The sequence below is a fragment of the Amblyraja radiata genome, chromosome 31, assembly GCF_010909765.2.
Source record: "Amblyraja radiata isolate CabotCenter1 chromosome 31, sAmbRad1.1.pri, whole genome shotgun sequence".
Lineage (NCBI taxonomy): Eukaryota > Metazoa > Chordata > Chondrichthyes > Rajiformes > Rajidae > Amblyraja > Amblyraja radiata.
In genome coordinates, this window is record NC_045986.1 from 17,739,013 (window position 1) to 17,756,667 (window position 17,655).

Sequence of the window (17,655 nt, forward strand, 5' to 3'; positions counted from 1 at the left end):
ATCAAAATCTCAATGTAACCAATTTGTCCAGCGTAATGTAAATAGTGTTCCCTAATTCATCATGCATGTTACATCTAATTTGTATTATGGAACACAGATGACGAAGGCACTGCCTGCATGGGGCTGCCCGTGACTAAATGCCAATTTTAGCCTCATTAGCCTGGTACCCACCCATTGCTGTTATTTACCTCCTTACAGGTGACGTTTCAGGTACAGGGTAGGAATCGGCTGGTCATCAGAGAGGTTGGAAAATTGTCTTCTGCTCAAAAAAACACAAGAACTAAAAAAGTGATTAAAGTTCATTTTTAATAGCAATCCTTCACATTGCTGTTTCACTTCTCCGACTTCCCTGGACACACCCCTGGATCATGAGTCTATGCCACTGGTGGAAAATAAAAATGCAAGACATCACAGGATCAGAGTTGCCACCTTTACAATGGACCTTCTCCAATACTCTGGACATTCCAAATCACAAGGCAGCTCGTTGCAGTTCTACACCGAAGATTGATGATGGTGCTAAAATACAGGCTGCTTTCTTGATCATTCAGTTAAGTTTAGTAAGCTGCTGCTACTCCTACTACCAATAGATAGGAATATCTTGCAGTTGCTCCATCTCAGACTATCCAATCCATTAGAAAATGTTATACATTGTTACACATTGCATGGACCACTCTAAAATGATTAACTCTTCCATGAATTTACTTCCAAGTAAACAACAGCCATTAACAATAGTTTATACTTATTACAATTACATGCTGTGTGTTTCAAATAATTTTCTAGGACCTGGTTTCAATTCAAAGTTCAATTGATGTTAACTTTCCTACAATTGGCCAGCGACCGCTCACAACAATAAAGGAAATCTGGTGTTTTCCATATGAGAAAATTCTGCAAATGCTCTGCAGTCAGGCAGCATTCGTGGAGAGAGAAACAGTCAACATTTCAAGTTGATGCCATTTCATGGTGAGTTGGATGATCAGCCATGATCATATTGAATAGCAGTGCAGGCTCGAAGGGCCGAATGGCCTACTCCTGCACCTATTTTCTATGTTTCTATGTTTCATAAAAAGAGTGGTTTTGAGTGGTGGAGGATTCTGATCAAAGGTCATCATACTAAAACGTTAATGTAGAGAAAAGCCCATCTCTTCATAGATGCTGCCTGACCTGCAGAACATTTTTACAGAATTTTCTGCTGCTCTTTCAGATTTCCAGCATTTACAGGGGCTTTTTTCTGTTAGAAGGAAAGGAATCTGTATTTGCAGATTTCCAAATACAATAAACATGCTTAGAAAAACTGGGACAAATTAATGCAATCTCGTACAGCTTAGACACTTAAAAGCAATCAGGATATCCACATGTTGTCCCCTGAAGAACAGGGAATAATCTCAGTTAATAAAACAATTACTATAAGCGATAAATTAGACCAACGAGTGTTCCAACCAGTATGGACCTACATGACTGTAGCAATGAGAGGGTTCAGTAGTATGAAATTATTAATGACACATAATCAGAGGGAGAGAGGAGTAACCTGGACCACTGACGTTAGACGGGTACGGGGACTGTGCTCTGTGGTGTGACCTTGGCCAGTCGATTCTTGTCCGTCCGACAGCAGGGTTGGCAGGCTGTGCAGAAGGAGTTACAACACGGTACAAATCTGCAGACACTGAGTCTCCAAACCAACCAGCCCGGTGACCAGCAGCACCAGAACAGCAGGACAGCCCCTGCAACGACTCCCAGGATGATGTAGAGAGTGAGCAGCGAAACATAGGACTTGTTGTCTGGGAAAGAAGAGAGACATGTTTAAGTCAAAGATCCAACATAGCTGGAAGAAATTCACTCTTAAGTCAACGTGGAAACAAAGTTCTCATGTACTTTATAGTATCAAGTGCCCCATTAATTTAAATGTGGAGCTGATCTCCAGCAATGGCCCTGCTGCTATTTGTGGGTCAGATGGACTGCAGCTCCTGAGCAAAGCACTGGACAGGTGGAAGGGCTTATATAGACCTGATCCATACTATTCAGGAGACACAAGGAACTTCAGATGCTGGTTTACAAATGAAGCCACAAAATGCTGCAATAATTCAATGGGTCACGCAGCATCTCTGGAGAATATGGATGTTTTGTGGATGGATCCTTCTTCAGACTGATTATGGTGGGGGTGGAAGCTGGAAGAGAAGCGGAGGCCTGGCAAGTGGATACAGGTGGGGGGGGGGATCATTTTTCCAGATGGTTGGACAAATGACAGAGATGAAGTAACAAAAAATGTGAGATAAGGCGGGTGAGAGAAAATGTGCAAACTGTGAAGCCAAAGGAAGGAATATAGGTGAAAGGGGATGGGGAAGGAAAGAAATGGGTGGACCACAGGGAAGGAGGGGGGGTTGTTTTTAGGTTGTTCACGTCTTCCTCCAGCCTTGGGGATTGTACAACAGCTTCTCCTTTGCCCCTTCAATGACTCGACCTTGACGTAGAACTGATCAGTCTTCTGAACATGGAATTGGAGAGGGGAGGTTGCTATGGTCTGACTCGGTTATCAGATTTGCAGTTCTTAAAGTGGGGGAGACAGTTTGAGGGTCGTAGGGTGTTCTGTCACTTATCTTACAGAGGATAGTGGAAATGAGTTTGGAGTCATTCTGTTCAGTGTGCACTTCTGTAATAGTTGGTCCAGTGGTGTGGAGAGGGCCAAGTAAGGCCCGAGAGTCTGTTTCCATGCTGTGTAACTCTATGACTAACCTTTGCTGCATTCGCAAGAGAGAGTTGGATATAGCTCTTAGGGCTAATGGAATCAAGGGATATGGGGAGATAGCAGGAACGGGGCACTGATTCTGGATGATCAGCCATGGTCATAGTGAATGGCGGTGCAAGCTCGAAGGGCCGAATCGCCTACTCCTGCACCTATTTTCTATGTTTCTATGTTATCCAACTTAATTATTTCTTGTGCACAGAAATCAGACCTGTATATAATGTTCCAGATGCGGTCTCATCTTGGCCTTTTATCATTGGAGTAAGATGACTCAACTCTAGTGCTCTTGCAATGAAGCCCAGCATATTCCTATCATTTCTGCATGAGCGAGTTAACTTTACCAGGTCTACAAGGACAGCCAGATCCATCAGAACACCAATTCCTTTCATTCTGTCACCATTTAACAACTACTCCCCATTTCTATTTTCTCCTCCAAAGTTGACGACCTTTCACAATGATTTCATCTAATCATGGAACTGGTCAATATTTCCCCAAAGCCTCTGAGCAATCTCCTCATGGTCCACTGTATCACGTTGTACCATGTTATGAAATGCATCATTTCTGAAAGGTTTTAAGGTGCCTTTAAAGGGGTAGAATTTCTACCCAGCCAAGACAAGGCTAGTGTTTGGAGTTTGCGGCCCCTTAGTTAGGGACCGACTTCGGGAGCCTCAAGCCGCGGGAGCTTCGACGGCCCGATTGCGAAAGCTTCGATCGCCCCGATTGAGGATGGTTCACCTCCGTGGACCGCGGGAGAAAAAGGAGGAAAAAAGATAAGACCTTATTGCCTTCCATCACAATGAGGAATGTGGAGGAGGCGCTGTGGTGGATGTTTATGTCAAATTTTATGTCTTTTTGTGTGTTGTTGCTTTTTTGGTATGACTGTATGGCAAACCAAATTCCTCGTATGTTGCAAAACATACTTGGCTAATAAATTACGATTATGATTATGATCTTAAACGAGGTGGTGTAGTGATGATAGTTGGCAATTCCAGGAACATAAGACGCTCTGTATTCCACAACGATCCACATTGGGTCACCAGTGGTATCATCCAAGTGAACCTGCATTCTCCAGTCCAATGGTCAATGCTAAGCACATAGTGGGTCCCTAACTACCAGTATTGGAGTCAATGCCATTTAGAGCCATTCTATGGCAACATATTTCTTCAAAGGGAAAATTATCAGGTTGGAATTTAAATATAGCACCTGCAGCAGAGTCTGGATAAAGAATGTTGTTTGAAAGAGGGTGATGATGCCGTCTTGGTGTCTGGCAAAGAGAGCTAAGATTGATGGAAGGTGATGGTGAATTGATTTGCTCCATTGTGCTTGTACTGGTTTCATTGGGAGTTGGCATGGTGGTGAAGTTACCTACAAAAGAAGAAAATAATAATGGGTGAAAACATCAAAATAAACTTGTGCTATCAAAAGTCTTTCAAAAGCATAAAACCTAGGTACAGTTAGTTACAAATGTGTCACATATCCACAATAAGGCACCACACAAAATTATTGTGTTTGTTAATTTGGACTACGAGAATGCGCAGGGTTAGTTTTTTACAGCCAATAGTAGGTACCTGGAACATGTTGCCAGGGGTGGTGATGGAAACAGATACAATAGTGATAGGCATATTCTAGATAGGGGGGGATATGGATCACATGCAAGAACAGGAGATTAGTTTAACTTGGCACCATGCCATTGACATAGTGGGCCAGAGGATCTGTTCCTATGCTGTACTGTTCTCTGTTTTTTTTTCAAAAGAAGGGCTGCAAGAAAAACTGGGAACTGCTGACCTGTAAGCCTAACACCTGTGGTAGTTAAGTTACTGGCGGGGATTCTGAAGGATAAGATATACATGCATTTGGACACACAGGGGTTGATTATGGATAGTGATTTGGCATTGTGTATGGGAGATCGTGCCTCCCAAATTTGATGGAGTTATTTGAAGAAGTAACCAAGAAGGCTGATGATGAAGGCATAAACTATAACGGCTTCAGCAAGGCCTTTAATATGGTTCTGCATGGTAGGATGCTCTGTAAGGTTAGACTGCAAGTGAACCTCAGAGAGCTAGCTAATTGGATACATAATTAGCATGATGGTAGGAAGCAGAGGTGGTGGTGGAAGGTAATTTTTTTAGACTGGAGCCCTGTGACTTGTGCAATGTCTCAATAATTGGTTCTGGGCCCATGTGTTTGTCATCTAAAATCCACGATTTGAATACAAATGTACAAGGCATGGTTAGTAAGTTTGCAATTGACACTAAAATAGCTGATATCATCGACATATGAAGAAGGTTATTAAAAATTAGAGTGGGTTCTTAATCAGCTGGCTGAGGGAGCTGTGGAATGGAAAAGTGCAAATCAAAGTACAAGGTTTTGCTTTTGTGGAAATCAAACCAAGATAGGACTTTTACTGTGAACGGTGGGGTTGTAGAACAGGGGGGCCTAGGAGTGAAAGTGCATAACAGCCTGAAAGTGGTGTCAGAAGGTAGACAGGGTGTTGAAGAAGACTTTTGGCATGTTGGCCTTCAATCGGGAAATTAAATATAGAAGTTGGGATGTTTTGTTGCATTTCTACAAGCTGTTGTAGTATTGTTTTCAGTTTCAGTCAGTGCTATAGGAAAGATACCATAAAGCTGGAAAAAGTGCACAAAATATCAATGTTGCCTGAACTCAAGGGATGAGTTCTAGCGAGAAGTTGGGCAAGCGAGATTATTTTCCCTTGGCGCGCAGGAGTCTAAAGGGCGATCTTGTGGAGGTGTATAAAATCATGAAGGGTATGCATCAGGAAGATGTATTGTCTTTTTCCTAGGGTTGGGGAATCAAATAGTATCCAGAGGTTTAAGGTAAGAGGGGAACATTTAATTGGAAACTGACGAGCAACCTTTTCACACAGTGGATGGTAGGTATATGCCGCCAGAGAAAGTAGTTGAGGCAAAGTAAAAACAATTAATAGACATTTGGATAAGTAAATGGGTAAGAATGGTGGGGAGGTCACATGTGAACACTTTTTGACATTTTGGTTTTTATTTCAGTGGATCTTGGTGTAGTCTAGCCAGATCTGGCAGTAGCGAGGGAGTTGGATATTGTTTCTGTGGCAGAAGTCCATATCAAGTAAATCACTCCCTTTTGGCTGGTGCCAGACTTCCTGAGTGTTGTTGGTGTAACAATTAAATAGTAATTAGCCAGTCATCTAATGAGTACTCTTGATCTGAGCCTTACTATAATAGATAGATCTGATGTGATAATATTACAAAGGCAAGTATGATCATGGGAGATTAATAGGTACACACGGTCAATGAATGAATTCAGATAATGGAGTTTTTTTTACGGTAAATTTTCTTTTTACTTTTTGCTGGAAAGTTAGAATCAAATGTTTTTTTTAAATCTCGTAAAACTAATGGTTAATTTTTGTTCATGGATCTTTCTTGACATTGTGAACAGACGCCATTGAAGGGAGAAATAACTTGTACTCTTATAATTTCTTTCCTGGCCTCTAATTGTTTACAGCCAGTGCAACAAGACTGCAACAACCAGGTTCAGGAATAGCTACTTCCCCACAGCCATCAGGCTATTAAACCTGGCTCGGACAAAACTCTGATTATTAATAACCACTTTCTGCTATTTGCACTTTATCAGTTTATTTATTCATGTGTGTATATATTTATATCATGGTATATGGACACATTTATCTGTTTTGTAGTAAATGCCTACTATTTTCTGTGTGCTTAAGCAAAGCAAGAATTTCATTGTCCTATACAGGGACACATGACAATAAACTCACTTGACTTGAACTCACTTGACTTGAACAGTGAAATACCATTGAAATCCTCGTGTAAATATAAGATCAGTTTATTTTCACGGAGCAATGAGATAATGGCCTCCTGTCTGTAGAACTGAAATTCTGCCACCTACCGCCACCATCACAATAGACAATAGACGCAGGAGTAGGCCATTCGGCCCTTCGAGCAAGCACCGCCATTCAATATGATCATGACTGATCATCCACAATCAGTATCCCGTTCCTGCCTTCTCGCCATATCCCTTGACTCCGCTTTCCTTAAGAGCCCTATCTAACTCTCTCTTGAAAGCGTCCAGAGAATTGGCCTCCGCTGCCTTCTGAGGCAGAGAATTCCACAGATTCACAACTCACTTTTTAAATGAGGTTGGTTGAGGGATCAATGTTGGCCAGAACGTTGAAGTGAGCTTACCAACATTGAAACTGTGCCATAGGACCTTTATAAGATAGAAAGGAGCTTACATTCACATCTCATCAAAAGGAAATGCCTCCAGCCCTGCAGAAGTCCTTCTGAACTTCACTGAAACAGCCCAAGTAAAGTTCTCAAAACTCTGAAGTGGGACTTCAACTCACAACATTCTGCCCCACAGACAACTGTGCTACCACTGGATTTTTCAAACTAGGCACTACTAATAAATGGCAACTTGTGGTTTAGTTAATATGACTTGACTCGGAGATTGCAGACAGGTATGCGAGATCCAATATTCATAATTATAGCATGATTATACCATTGCTGTGAAATTTCCCTTCTAGGCTCAAATGTTAAGCCATGGACTGAGTTTTAGTCAAGCCAAATATGCTGGTCTTATGTTTACATTTTTCTGAGGGAAATCCTGACATTACTACCATTGCCACAGTAATCAATACTCTCTGAATCACAGACCAGACTCATTGGAATACATTTTCCATTTTGGCATTGAAGGTATGCCTCTTCACTGCATTTGATTTCAAACCTGTGATTAAGTACTTGAAAGTTTCAGATTCTGCTTCCAAGTGAAGAGTAAAGAGAGCATATAATTTTCAGAAAATGTATGCCTTGGAGGGACCACAACAAAGGTTTATTACGAAGATAGACACAAAATGCTGGAGTAACTCAGCGGGACAGGCAGTATCTCTGGAGAGGAGGAATGGGCGACGTTTCGGGTCGAGACCTTTCTTCAGACTGATTTATTACACTAATTTCTGGGAAGATCTGCCTAAGATATTGCATAAGATAAATTGACCAATAACCAGTTGCGAGGTGGTAACTGTAGTTAGGACCGAGACTTAAAAAGCTCATTCCACAACACTATATATTTTCCTGAGCTCCCATCCATGCCATTAATACTTGCCTACAGAATTTACAATCTACCGTTTACAAAGACGGTTTCAACCTTATATGCCAGCTGTAAATCGGCCATGAAATGCATTTAGAACCAAACTTAAGAACCCGGTTTAATAAAACCAAAATTGTTTCAATGTTTAAAGGTTTAGTACAATGGGATTAAATGGTGATATTTCCATATATCCTTACATCGTAGCAAGAGGACATTTGGCTGACTCCATACAACCCCAATAACAGTGATGCAGCTTTGCACAGTACACCAACTGGAAATCTCATTGAGGTTCCCCGCCCATTGGATCTTGACAGCAATCAGAAAATGATGATAAACTTTCCATTCATTGGTACAGGTTATGCATAGACGCACAAGAGATAAAGGAGGTCAATTTAACTTCAGATCGATTGTAGACTGTAAGACCCATGTCCATCCAACCACGTTTTACTCTCCTTCAAGTGCAATCAGAAGTAAAATCTAAACCGGTTTCCAAATGTGCAATGAGATGCAAGACTTCACTGAATAAACAATAATGGTTGAGAGTTCAGTGAGATCATATAATAATCAGTGATGCAACAACCCAGCTAGTCTGAGATACATCCTGACATCCCAAGGCCTTTCCTCATCTACGGGCACAGCTTAGATGCTTGATGGAATATTCTTCCCTTGTCAGCAGCTCTCAAAGAGCTCTCACCATATTCTAGGACAAGCAGCCTGTTCATTTGGCACCTCATCAACCATCAACATACAAACCATTTATCCCCTCTATCACACTGGCTGCCGTGTGTACTACTGTATCTGCAAAAGGCACTGCATTTCAAGTGGTGCCTCATCCTGACTTGGAAATATTTCAGTCTTTCCTCATCACTGAATCTAAATCCTGGAACTTCCTAGTCAATAGCACTGCAGAGGCACTATCCTCGGAAGGCAACAGCAGCTCACTATCATTTTCTCAAGAGCAATCATGTAATAATTGTAGACCTTGCCAGTGATGCCCATGTCCCGGAAATGATTCAAATGGAAGTAAAAGAAAAAACATTCACTTCAGCACAGGCTTTAGCTAAACCATGTGCAAAGTTTGATATAGTTCCACATGAAATTACATATTTACTTATTGGAGTATGATTCCAATAACTTTATTGAAGTGGCTTAAGTTGCTACAGAAACTTAACAATGTTTGAGAGAGCTTTAGACGTTTAGACTTTAGAGATACTGTGCGGACTGTAGAGACCACTGAGTCCGTGCCGACCAATGATCACCCCGTACACTAACACTACCCTACCCTACACACTAGGGACAGTCTATAATTTTACCGAAGCCAATTAATCTGCAAACCTGTACATCTCTGGAGTGTGGGGGGAAATTGGAGCACCCGGAGAAAACCCACGCAATTGCAGGGATAATGTACAAACTCCATACAGACAGCACCCATAGTCAGGATCTAACCCGGGTCTCTGTTGCTGGAAGGCAGCAGCTCTAGTGCTAAGCTACTGTGACGTCCCTTAAATTAATGGATGTAATAATGAATTCCACTTCAAATAATGGCTGTTTGATTAGAAAATTTAGAGAATGTTAGTTACTGATAATGATACACATATTTCATCCATGGAATATTCAGGGTTTACCAGGACATGGTTTTCAATGTATGACATCAGGATCTTTACACCCTTAATTAAATGGTATTGGAAATGCTTTCAAAACTGTTCAGAGATGTTTCACAAAATGCAAAGAGCCTGATAAATCTGAACAATTAGCATTTCTAGATTACCAAGTGAAGGGGTAAGAACTAGACTGCAGGACACTATTTTGTCGTGCAGGTTCAGAAGTATAACCTTGACCTTCTACATCGGTTGACAGTCATGCACTGATAGGCATGAATAAGCACGAGGAATGTTAGTGTGACAAGAATGCCAAAACACTTCAAGGAAACACGCCCTGGTGATAGCAAAGCAATTAAATTTCCTGGCCGGAGAACTTGGAGATGAGGAACTTGCAAACATCTGATGGCTCTGAGTAGCTATAATGTACAAGATTGAAACTGATCATCTGAAAGCAATCATAATCTGTTGGCTTGCTGAAGTCCCAAAGGCACAGATTCCAGTGATTTTTTTGAACTGTCTGCAATCTCCAAGTCAAGTCATAACAACTGGACCAACAGTTGCCCATAAATCTAACTCCAGTCATTGATCAGAGAACAATAAGGCTCTGTCAGTTTTGAGTATGGTGGGAGGTCTACATTTATTCTGGTGCTTGTTGTGGTTGAGCTTCTGTTAAACAGTATAACTTCTTTTGAGGAAAGATGGAACGAGATGTGACATTTGAAAAGTTACATAAATTATTGAGGTAAAATATTAAGGTATGTTTGTACATTGTTCCGAGAGTAAATAACGTGCATGACGGCAAAAAGTCTGGAAATGCTTATATCCTAAGTATTATGTTCCCTTTACCAAACTTCAGTCAGAATGAATCTTAAATGATTCTCCCTTGACCCATAATAAATTCAGCATGTTGTCACATAGTGGAAATTTCCAACCACTTCAATTAATATTGTAAATTTACAAATTTTATCAATGTTTAAAGTTTATATCAGGTATGTCTGTCAGTAGTAAACTAATAGTAGTAAACTTGAAAAGTGGTTAAATATTTTAAAAGTACTGTTTGCACAAATTGTGTAACCGGCTGTATTCCGTGATTGTGAACATCACTGACACTATGTAGGCTGGGTTCTTTGTGTCAGTTCTGCACAAATGAACTTCAGTATAATGTCTTCACATTGGACAAGACATGCACGATTATTCCATATAATGTGTAGTTGGTTTACAACAGAAAGTGAAAGTAATTTTAGAAGTAGAGCAACCTTGTGAACTCCGCAAGATTAAGGAGGTGCAAATGATATAATGCAACAAATCTTACATTACACATCTCGTGTATTTTTGTTCTTCAGTAAGCTCCAATGTAAAGTGCATTTGCAAAGACTATAGAGGAAGCCACCTACACTGCATTCCCAGGCCCACCATTCTGAAAAAACATGTGGGGTATAGAGTTGGATGTTTCCATGCTACAAACGTCTTGGACATGTGCTGTCTGCAAGATGGGCAGGGATATGGTCTTGGTGAATTTACATGTACAACTCCAATAAAATGTACATGTACGACTCCAATAAAACTGATTTATTTTGTTTTTAAAAATGTAGTCCCCTTCGTGATATCAGCTTTTATGATTGATGCAGGAAATGCCAGATTTTTCCAGTTTTTAACTTTAGGTAAAACAAGCATATGATCACCCAAGACTTGAATCCTGTCCTGTATATATGGAGGCAATTCCAACATATGGTTTGGACAATGAATCTCCCTAGAGGTTGATAACCATGGGACATCTACAATGCAAATCTAATAATGTTCATTCAGGCATTTCATATTTACTCTTGGTAATTTATTTCAGGCAGTACATCAGTGAGAAACACTGGTATTTAATAATAATAATAAAAGAACAAAAATAACAGCGATCAGGTGACAGTATTAACAAGAAACTTCTCACCTGGTCTATAAGACATGAAATGTCCAACAAACTCCACTCTGGGTTGTTGACCCCTGGTGACCAGTCTCAGAGAAAGGTAGTTGCCAGTTGATGAAATTGGCTTAGGGATGCTCTTCCCACATAAAAGAGAGGTAATTGGTGGATAAGTCCTATCCTTACCATCATAAAATTGCACGTATGATCCATCATTACAAGTGTCAGCAATCTCTTCACCTCCGAGTGGCATGGCAGCTCTTTGCCCAGGCCTACTAGTGTTCAGTTTCGGCCAGAGGTCCTGTTGCATTGTGCTGCAGTTGTGGAGATGCAGTTGTGGGGTGAAAGATAGAAGACTCTCTCAGCAGGCTGTACACTAAAAAGTATCTAAACTGGAACTGAACTTTGTCCATCGGCAAAGCAGCCTGCATTGTAAACCCACAGTCCGTTCCAACTGTGACATAATAGTACTTCTGGGCTTCTTGGTGTGAGTTGATAACGATTCCATCCGCCCTGATGGTCTGTCCACAGAAATCCACCAGATTAACTTGGAGCAACAGAAAAAGCAATTTAATTATTTATTATTGGTGTTAACTAACCACCATTTGAGAACATCTAATCAGACAAATCTTTTCTGTGCACACTCCACTTGTTTCCTTCATCTATGATGAAAAATAAAATTAATGATAGTGTGAGATTAAAAACATTAAGATGGACAAGTCATAAAAATACAGCCAATCTAATCAATTATGGTATTCAAGGGGGGATGTTATTTTTTCTTGTAAAAAATGCTGTATTTGAACTGCAAGGTCATCCAAGCATTAAGGATGGAAGTTACTCTTCTCTCGTCCACATATTAATTATCATGGAACCGAAATACAGTCCATTGTGAAGCATATAATTTAATAAGTATTTGATAACATTGCACTATGATATTTAGCCTTTGTGAATGTTACATTATTGACTTCCCTGATGATGATATGAATTATTGACATAAGAGCAAATGAAAAATGAAAATAAAGGAAATTTTCTGATTGTAAGAAGTGGATGTAAACATCCCGTGGAATCCCCATAAAATACCTCAATTGATAAGAATAATGTTTATTGAAATTTCAATAAACGGGAGATTTTCTTTGACAATAGAAACCAAAGATCATAGAAGGCTCTGGTATCTTTGATAGAAACGACCTGATGAAACTGGTACTCTCTGGGGCATACAGTAGTAAAACAATGAAGTGGTACCTTTATTAGGTTTTGTGAGGATCCCAATGAAAGACTTGCCAGAGCTTAAATCCAGCATTGTCCTTTTCCTTACACCACAGAGCCTATCAATGACATGGAGAACATAGATTTATTGTGTTTCTCAGCATTTACTAGTGATGTTTCCAGGGGCTGAGGGCAGTCTGGTTAGGACATTCAGAAGAATGTTTCAAACTGATCTGATTTGTTCACCCATAAGATCCATTGTTAGTTGTTTCTCTGAGTCTATTTGCATCAGACTTTGATCGATGCATTGGAAACCATTATCTTAACGACAATCCCCTTGATACCGGATGCCCTTGCAGCACAAATTATGCCATATCCTGCATTAAAGCTTGATTCTTGGGAGACAAACAAGCATCAATTACAGAAAGTGTACCACTTAAAAAATCTTGAAAGCTGGCAAACAGTGGCGTACAAATGCTTTCTCCAAAACCTCAACTTCAACAGTAATGCTTGAGTTTTGGGTAAACTAATAATACTGATTCATCCATTTGAAACATATGGCTACCCATAGTCATACATGACGAGCTGATCCAGAGTATAGAGAACATTGGAAAATGATCACCAATGCATCCACAATTTCTAGGGCCACCTCCTTGAGTACTCTGGGATGCAGTCCATCAGGCCCTGGGGATTTATCTGCCTTCAGTCCCAACAGTTTACCTAACACCATTTTCTGACTAATGAGGATTACCTTCAGTTTCTCTCTACCACTAAATCATCGGTCCCCTAGTATTTCCGGGAGATTGTTTGTGTCTTCCTCAGTGAAGACAGAGCCAATGTATTTGTTTAACTGTTATGCCACTTCCTTGTTTCCATTATAAATTCACCTGCCTCTGACTATAAGGGACCTACATTTGTCTTCACAAAATCTTTTCCTTTTTACATACATAAAGAAACTTTTACAGTCAGTTTTTATATTCCCTGCAAGCTTTCTTTCATGCTCATTTTTCACCCTCTTAATTAACCCCTTTGTCCTCCTCTGTTGAGTTCTAAATTTCTCCCAGTCCTCTGATTTGCTGCTTCTTCTGGCCAATTTATATACCTCTTCCTTGGATTTAACACTATCCTTGACTTCCCTTGTCAGCCACGGTTGAGCCACCTTCCCAGTTTTATTTTTTTGCCAGACAGGGATGAACAATTTCTTGCCATTACATTTCCACTGTCAACCCTTTAAGTATCATTTGCCAGTCTATCCTAGCCAATTATTGTCTCATACCTCATTTATTTAAGTTCAGGACCCTAGTCACTGAATTAGCTGGGTCACTCTCCATCCTATCCATTTTCTCCAGCAATTCTGCCTGACTGGCTGAGATTTAGACTTTAGATCTGCAGCTGCTTGCTTCTACATGGGAAATGACATTGTGTTTTCGAATGATAATGCAAGTGCATGAGTTGTTGAAAAATTAGTGGAGGCCAAGGATAGATCCTTGGGGAACACCAGAGTTAATATTTAGCCTCAACTGAGAAGCTATTGCAGCTGATTTGGGGGTTAAAACACAATAGGCAAGAATGGCATCTACTGTGAAGAGTGTTGGAGGAAATTGTTGCGATCAACCATGTCAAACAAAGGTGAAGAAGCAGAGAATGTATTTGTGTGTGTGCAATGGAGGGGGTATTATTTGCCACAAGCATGGATACTGGATTTTATTTATCTTTGTTAAGATCGATTTTGCCACTGTGAGGGGAGTTGAAAGCTGTACAGGAGGAATTGAACATGCCGTTTTAGACATTACTTTGGCTAACATTGGAGAGAGAGGAAAGAAAGATAGGAGTTTGGGTGATGGGATAGCTGAGGGTTAGAGGTGTTTTTTTTTAGGAGCAGCGGAACAGCAGATTTAAAGAAGACTAGACCAAGTGGGACCCGCTGGGTCCCGTCCCCTAAGGTGAGAACGGGCAGAGAAAGTGAACGGTCAACAATGGAACAGGGTCCTGGGAGAAAGAGGCGGTCTCGTGGTCTGAAGAAGGGTCTCGCCGGGAATCGTCGCCTTTTCCTTCGCTCCATAGATGCTGTCTCACCCGCTGAGTTTCTCCAGCTTCTTTTGTCTACCTTCGATTTTTCCAGTATCTGCAGTTATTTCTTAAACACAACTGTCTCGTGGTTCGATCACTATCGCCCGGGGTTCCACAAAAATAGAAGAAATGGTAAGTGATAGCTTTCCAAGAAACACTTACAATTACGAGCGAGCTGGCAGAGAAACGTCTGAAACCTGAGCAAAACCCAGGCAGAAGTTTGCAGCGCTTTCCAAATTAGTAATCTAATAACCTGTAGTACTTTTGGCCAATATAAATGCACAGTATGTATGCTCGTCAATCCAATTAAGAGATTTAAAAAAAAACCTCAACCGCAGTCATTTATGAAGAGAATAATACATTTTCGATCAAGCTCAAAAGGAAATGCGGTAGAAAAAATAAATTCAAACAAAATAAGTGGACAAAATTATAGGATTTACGAAAGGATGCAATCGAGATTAGAATACAATGTTTAGGGATATTTCGATAAAGTTCGAATGGTTTGGCCGAAGTAAATACTGAAAGTCAAGAAAACAGATTTTTACGAAATTACTTTGACGGATGTGGTCTGAAATTACTGTGCGAATTACGAAGTCAAACTACTTCAGGAGGACTAGCCGGATAATTACCTGTTTGGATGGGATTAACACTCAATACATTCAGCATAAGGAATAGAACAGGCTGCAGGAATGTTCCCAGCTTTCTTTCCATATTCCCGCACGAAAGGACTCTCAGTTTTCCTGAACTCCGATAAATGAAGATGAAGGAAGGTCTGCTGGCAAGCTGTTTACCTCCAGTTTCGTACTGTGATTGCTCAGTTGTCCCAACCCTCCAATAAACTCCCCATCTCTTGGAGAACGTTGAGAAAGAGTTGGTGGGACGATTATTCCAAGCGGATCTAGGTTGTTTTTGGAGGGAAGATGCGGTGGGAGATCGCTAAGGACAAGGATACGGTGCACAAAGAGCGGACTGTCTTTCTTTGTCCATTTTATTCACTAATGTGTGTTTTTGGGGAAACCATGGAAACAATGCGAGTTTAATTGAGCAAAGAGACAACCACAGTGCAGCCCAAACAATGACAAATCTTTCTCTCAATGTTAACTGCTTGACAATGCAGTGTGCTATAAATTGCAGAACTAACAATGTCACTACTGCTGGGTCCAGTACATTAGACAGTTTGAGACTTAGTGCTGACGGTGTCTATATCTCTTTATACTTTTTTTTAAAACTGATATAAGTATTAATTTGTCGCTGGTCACAGAACATGTTAACCTGAACATTTCAATTATGTCTATTCACTGAAATCTGGAGAAACACAGCATCCAAATGTCACACTATCCAAATGACAATATTTGCTTTGTTAATTACAGAACTATGTTGGTAACTTAATTTCAAGAGGCTTTTGTGAAGGAAATTTTTATGAAGGAATTTATGACAAATATCACCATAATGGTTTAACTAATTTGGGGTGGAATGCACCTTTTGTAAATTGAGGGTACTGAAATGGGTTCAGGAATTTGGCCAAATCTTCATCTTTCTCAACAAATACTGAAATAAATGTAACTTTCCGAATTGTTAGAAATTCAAGTCAGAAGTGTTTAAGTCATATGTACTGAAAACGGAACAATGAAATTCTTACTTGCAGCAGCAAAACAGGTCTGTAACCACAGTACTCATACAATACAATAATTTATAATACAATAAACTAACAAAAGTTCAACAAAATAAAATTTGACATAATGAAGAAGCAACATCATGTTCTAGAACCAAGCAAACATGTTAAACTCAAAATTGCAAATATAAGAGCACCTTTATATTTAAGGGGTTGAACACATTTTTTTAACCAATTAACCCCTTGTTGTACATTAAAGACACAAGACTGCAGATGCTGGATTTTGCAGCAAAAACTGAGCCACTGGAGGAAGTCAATGTATGCGCCAGCATTGGTGGAGGCAAAGGAATAGTTCTGCAGTTAGGGTTGAGACCTCACATCAGAACTGAGAGTGTAAAGGGGAGTTCGCCAGTAAACAGAGGTAAGGCAGAGGGAGGATCAGGCTAGAGCTGGCATGTGATAGGTGGTTCCAGGTTGAAGGGTAGATAGACACATGGTAGAGCCAAGATTGGAGTGAGTGGCGGGGATGATAATGGAGACAACAAAGTGCGGCAGATTATGGAATCTGATAAAAGAAAGGAAGGTATGAGTGGAACTAGATGATGAGCAAATGGGAACAGAAAGGGGTTGGGGTAGAAGCCATGTGAGTTAATAGTGTGGGGGATAAGCAATCGTAACCAGGTGGGAGAGGGAAAAACAAGGTAAGAAGGGTACGAAGAGGGTTGGGGGCAGAAACTGGTAGTGTTCGACAGGACCCGGTGGGTGCTTCCCCGCAGCGCAGTGGTTGTCATATCAACTTACCCCCAAAATGGAGTCACCATGAGAAATCAAAGATTGGCGGGCAATGGTTATCTTCTGACAACATGGATGATGACTTCATTGCCCAAGTTAAGATCACATGTGAAAGCCATATTATCTCCCAAAAATGAATAGAACCAATAACTGACAATCAGAAATGACATATCTACAGCCTGGGCAGCTTTGGAGTAGTGCTTGGTAGAATGAGTGCTGCTGATCTTGGTGACTCACCTGCACCTGCTTTGGGCTTGGATGGCCTGATTCTGGGCAGCAATGTCTTGCTTTCGGCAGTCGCAGTACTGGCTTTCTAGCTGATAGTCAACTACAAGGGCGCTGGCAGGTTTATAGGTGTGGGAGTATGAAAGATGTCTGTCTGAGAAGTGTGCAACTTTGTGCAAAATTGAGGCATTATCGCTCCCACGCATTTGCTGTGAGACCTTGCATACTAATCTAAAAAAACAATGGCAGCATTCTCAGTCTGAAGAAGGTCTCGGCCCGAAACATCACCCATTCCTTCTCTCCAGAGATGCTGCCGCTGAGTTACTCCAGCTTTTTGTCTATCTTCGGCAGCATTCTAAGGATGTATGGCACGATTCAGATGCTGTGCATTAATGTA

At 40.6% G+C, this 17,655-nt stretch overlaps 1 protein-coding gene across 1 annotated transcript; it reads right to left on the reverse strand.

Moving 5' to 3' along the window:
• Window positions 1-288: 288 nt before the first annotated feature.
• Window positions 289-15,653, reverse strand: ldlrad2 (low density lipoprotein receptor class A domain containing 2). Its single transcript, XM_033047949.1, has 5 exons — window positions 15,259-15,653; window positions 11,672-11,900; window positions 11,381-11,625; window positions 3,941-4,102; window positions 289-1,775 (listed from the first exon to the last, which is right to left on the reverse strand). Exons 1-5 carry the CDS (start codon window positions 15,338-15,340, stop codon window positions 1,540-1,542), a joined length of 954 nt encoding a protein of 317 aa, XP_032903840.1. The 5' UTR covers window positions 15,341-15,653; the 3' UTR covers window positions 289-1,539.
• Between the last annotated feature and the right edge of the window lie 2,002 nt (window positions 15,654-17,655).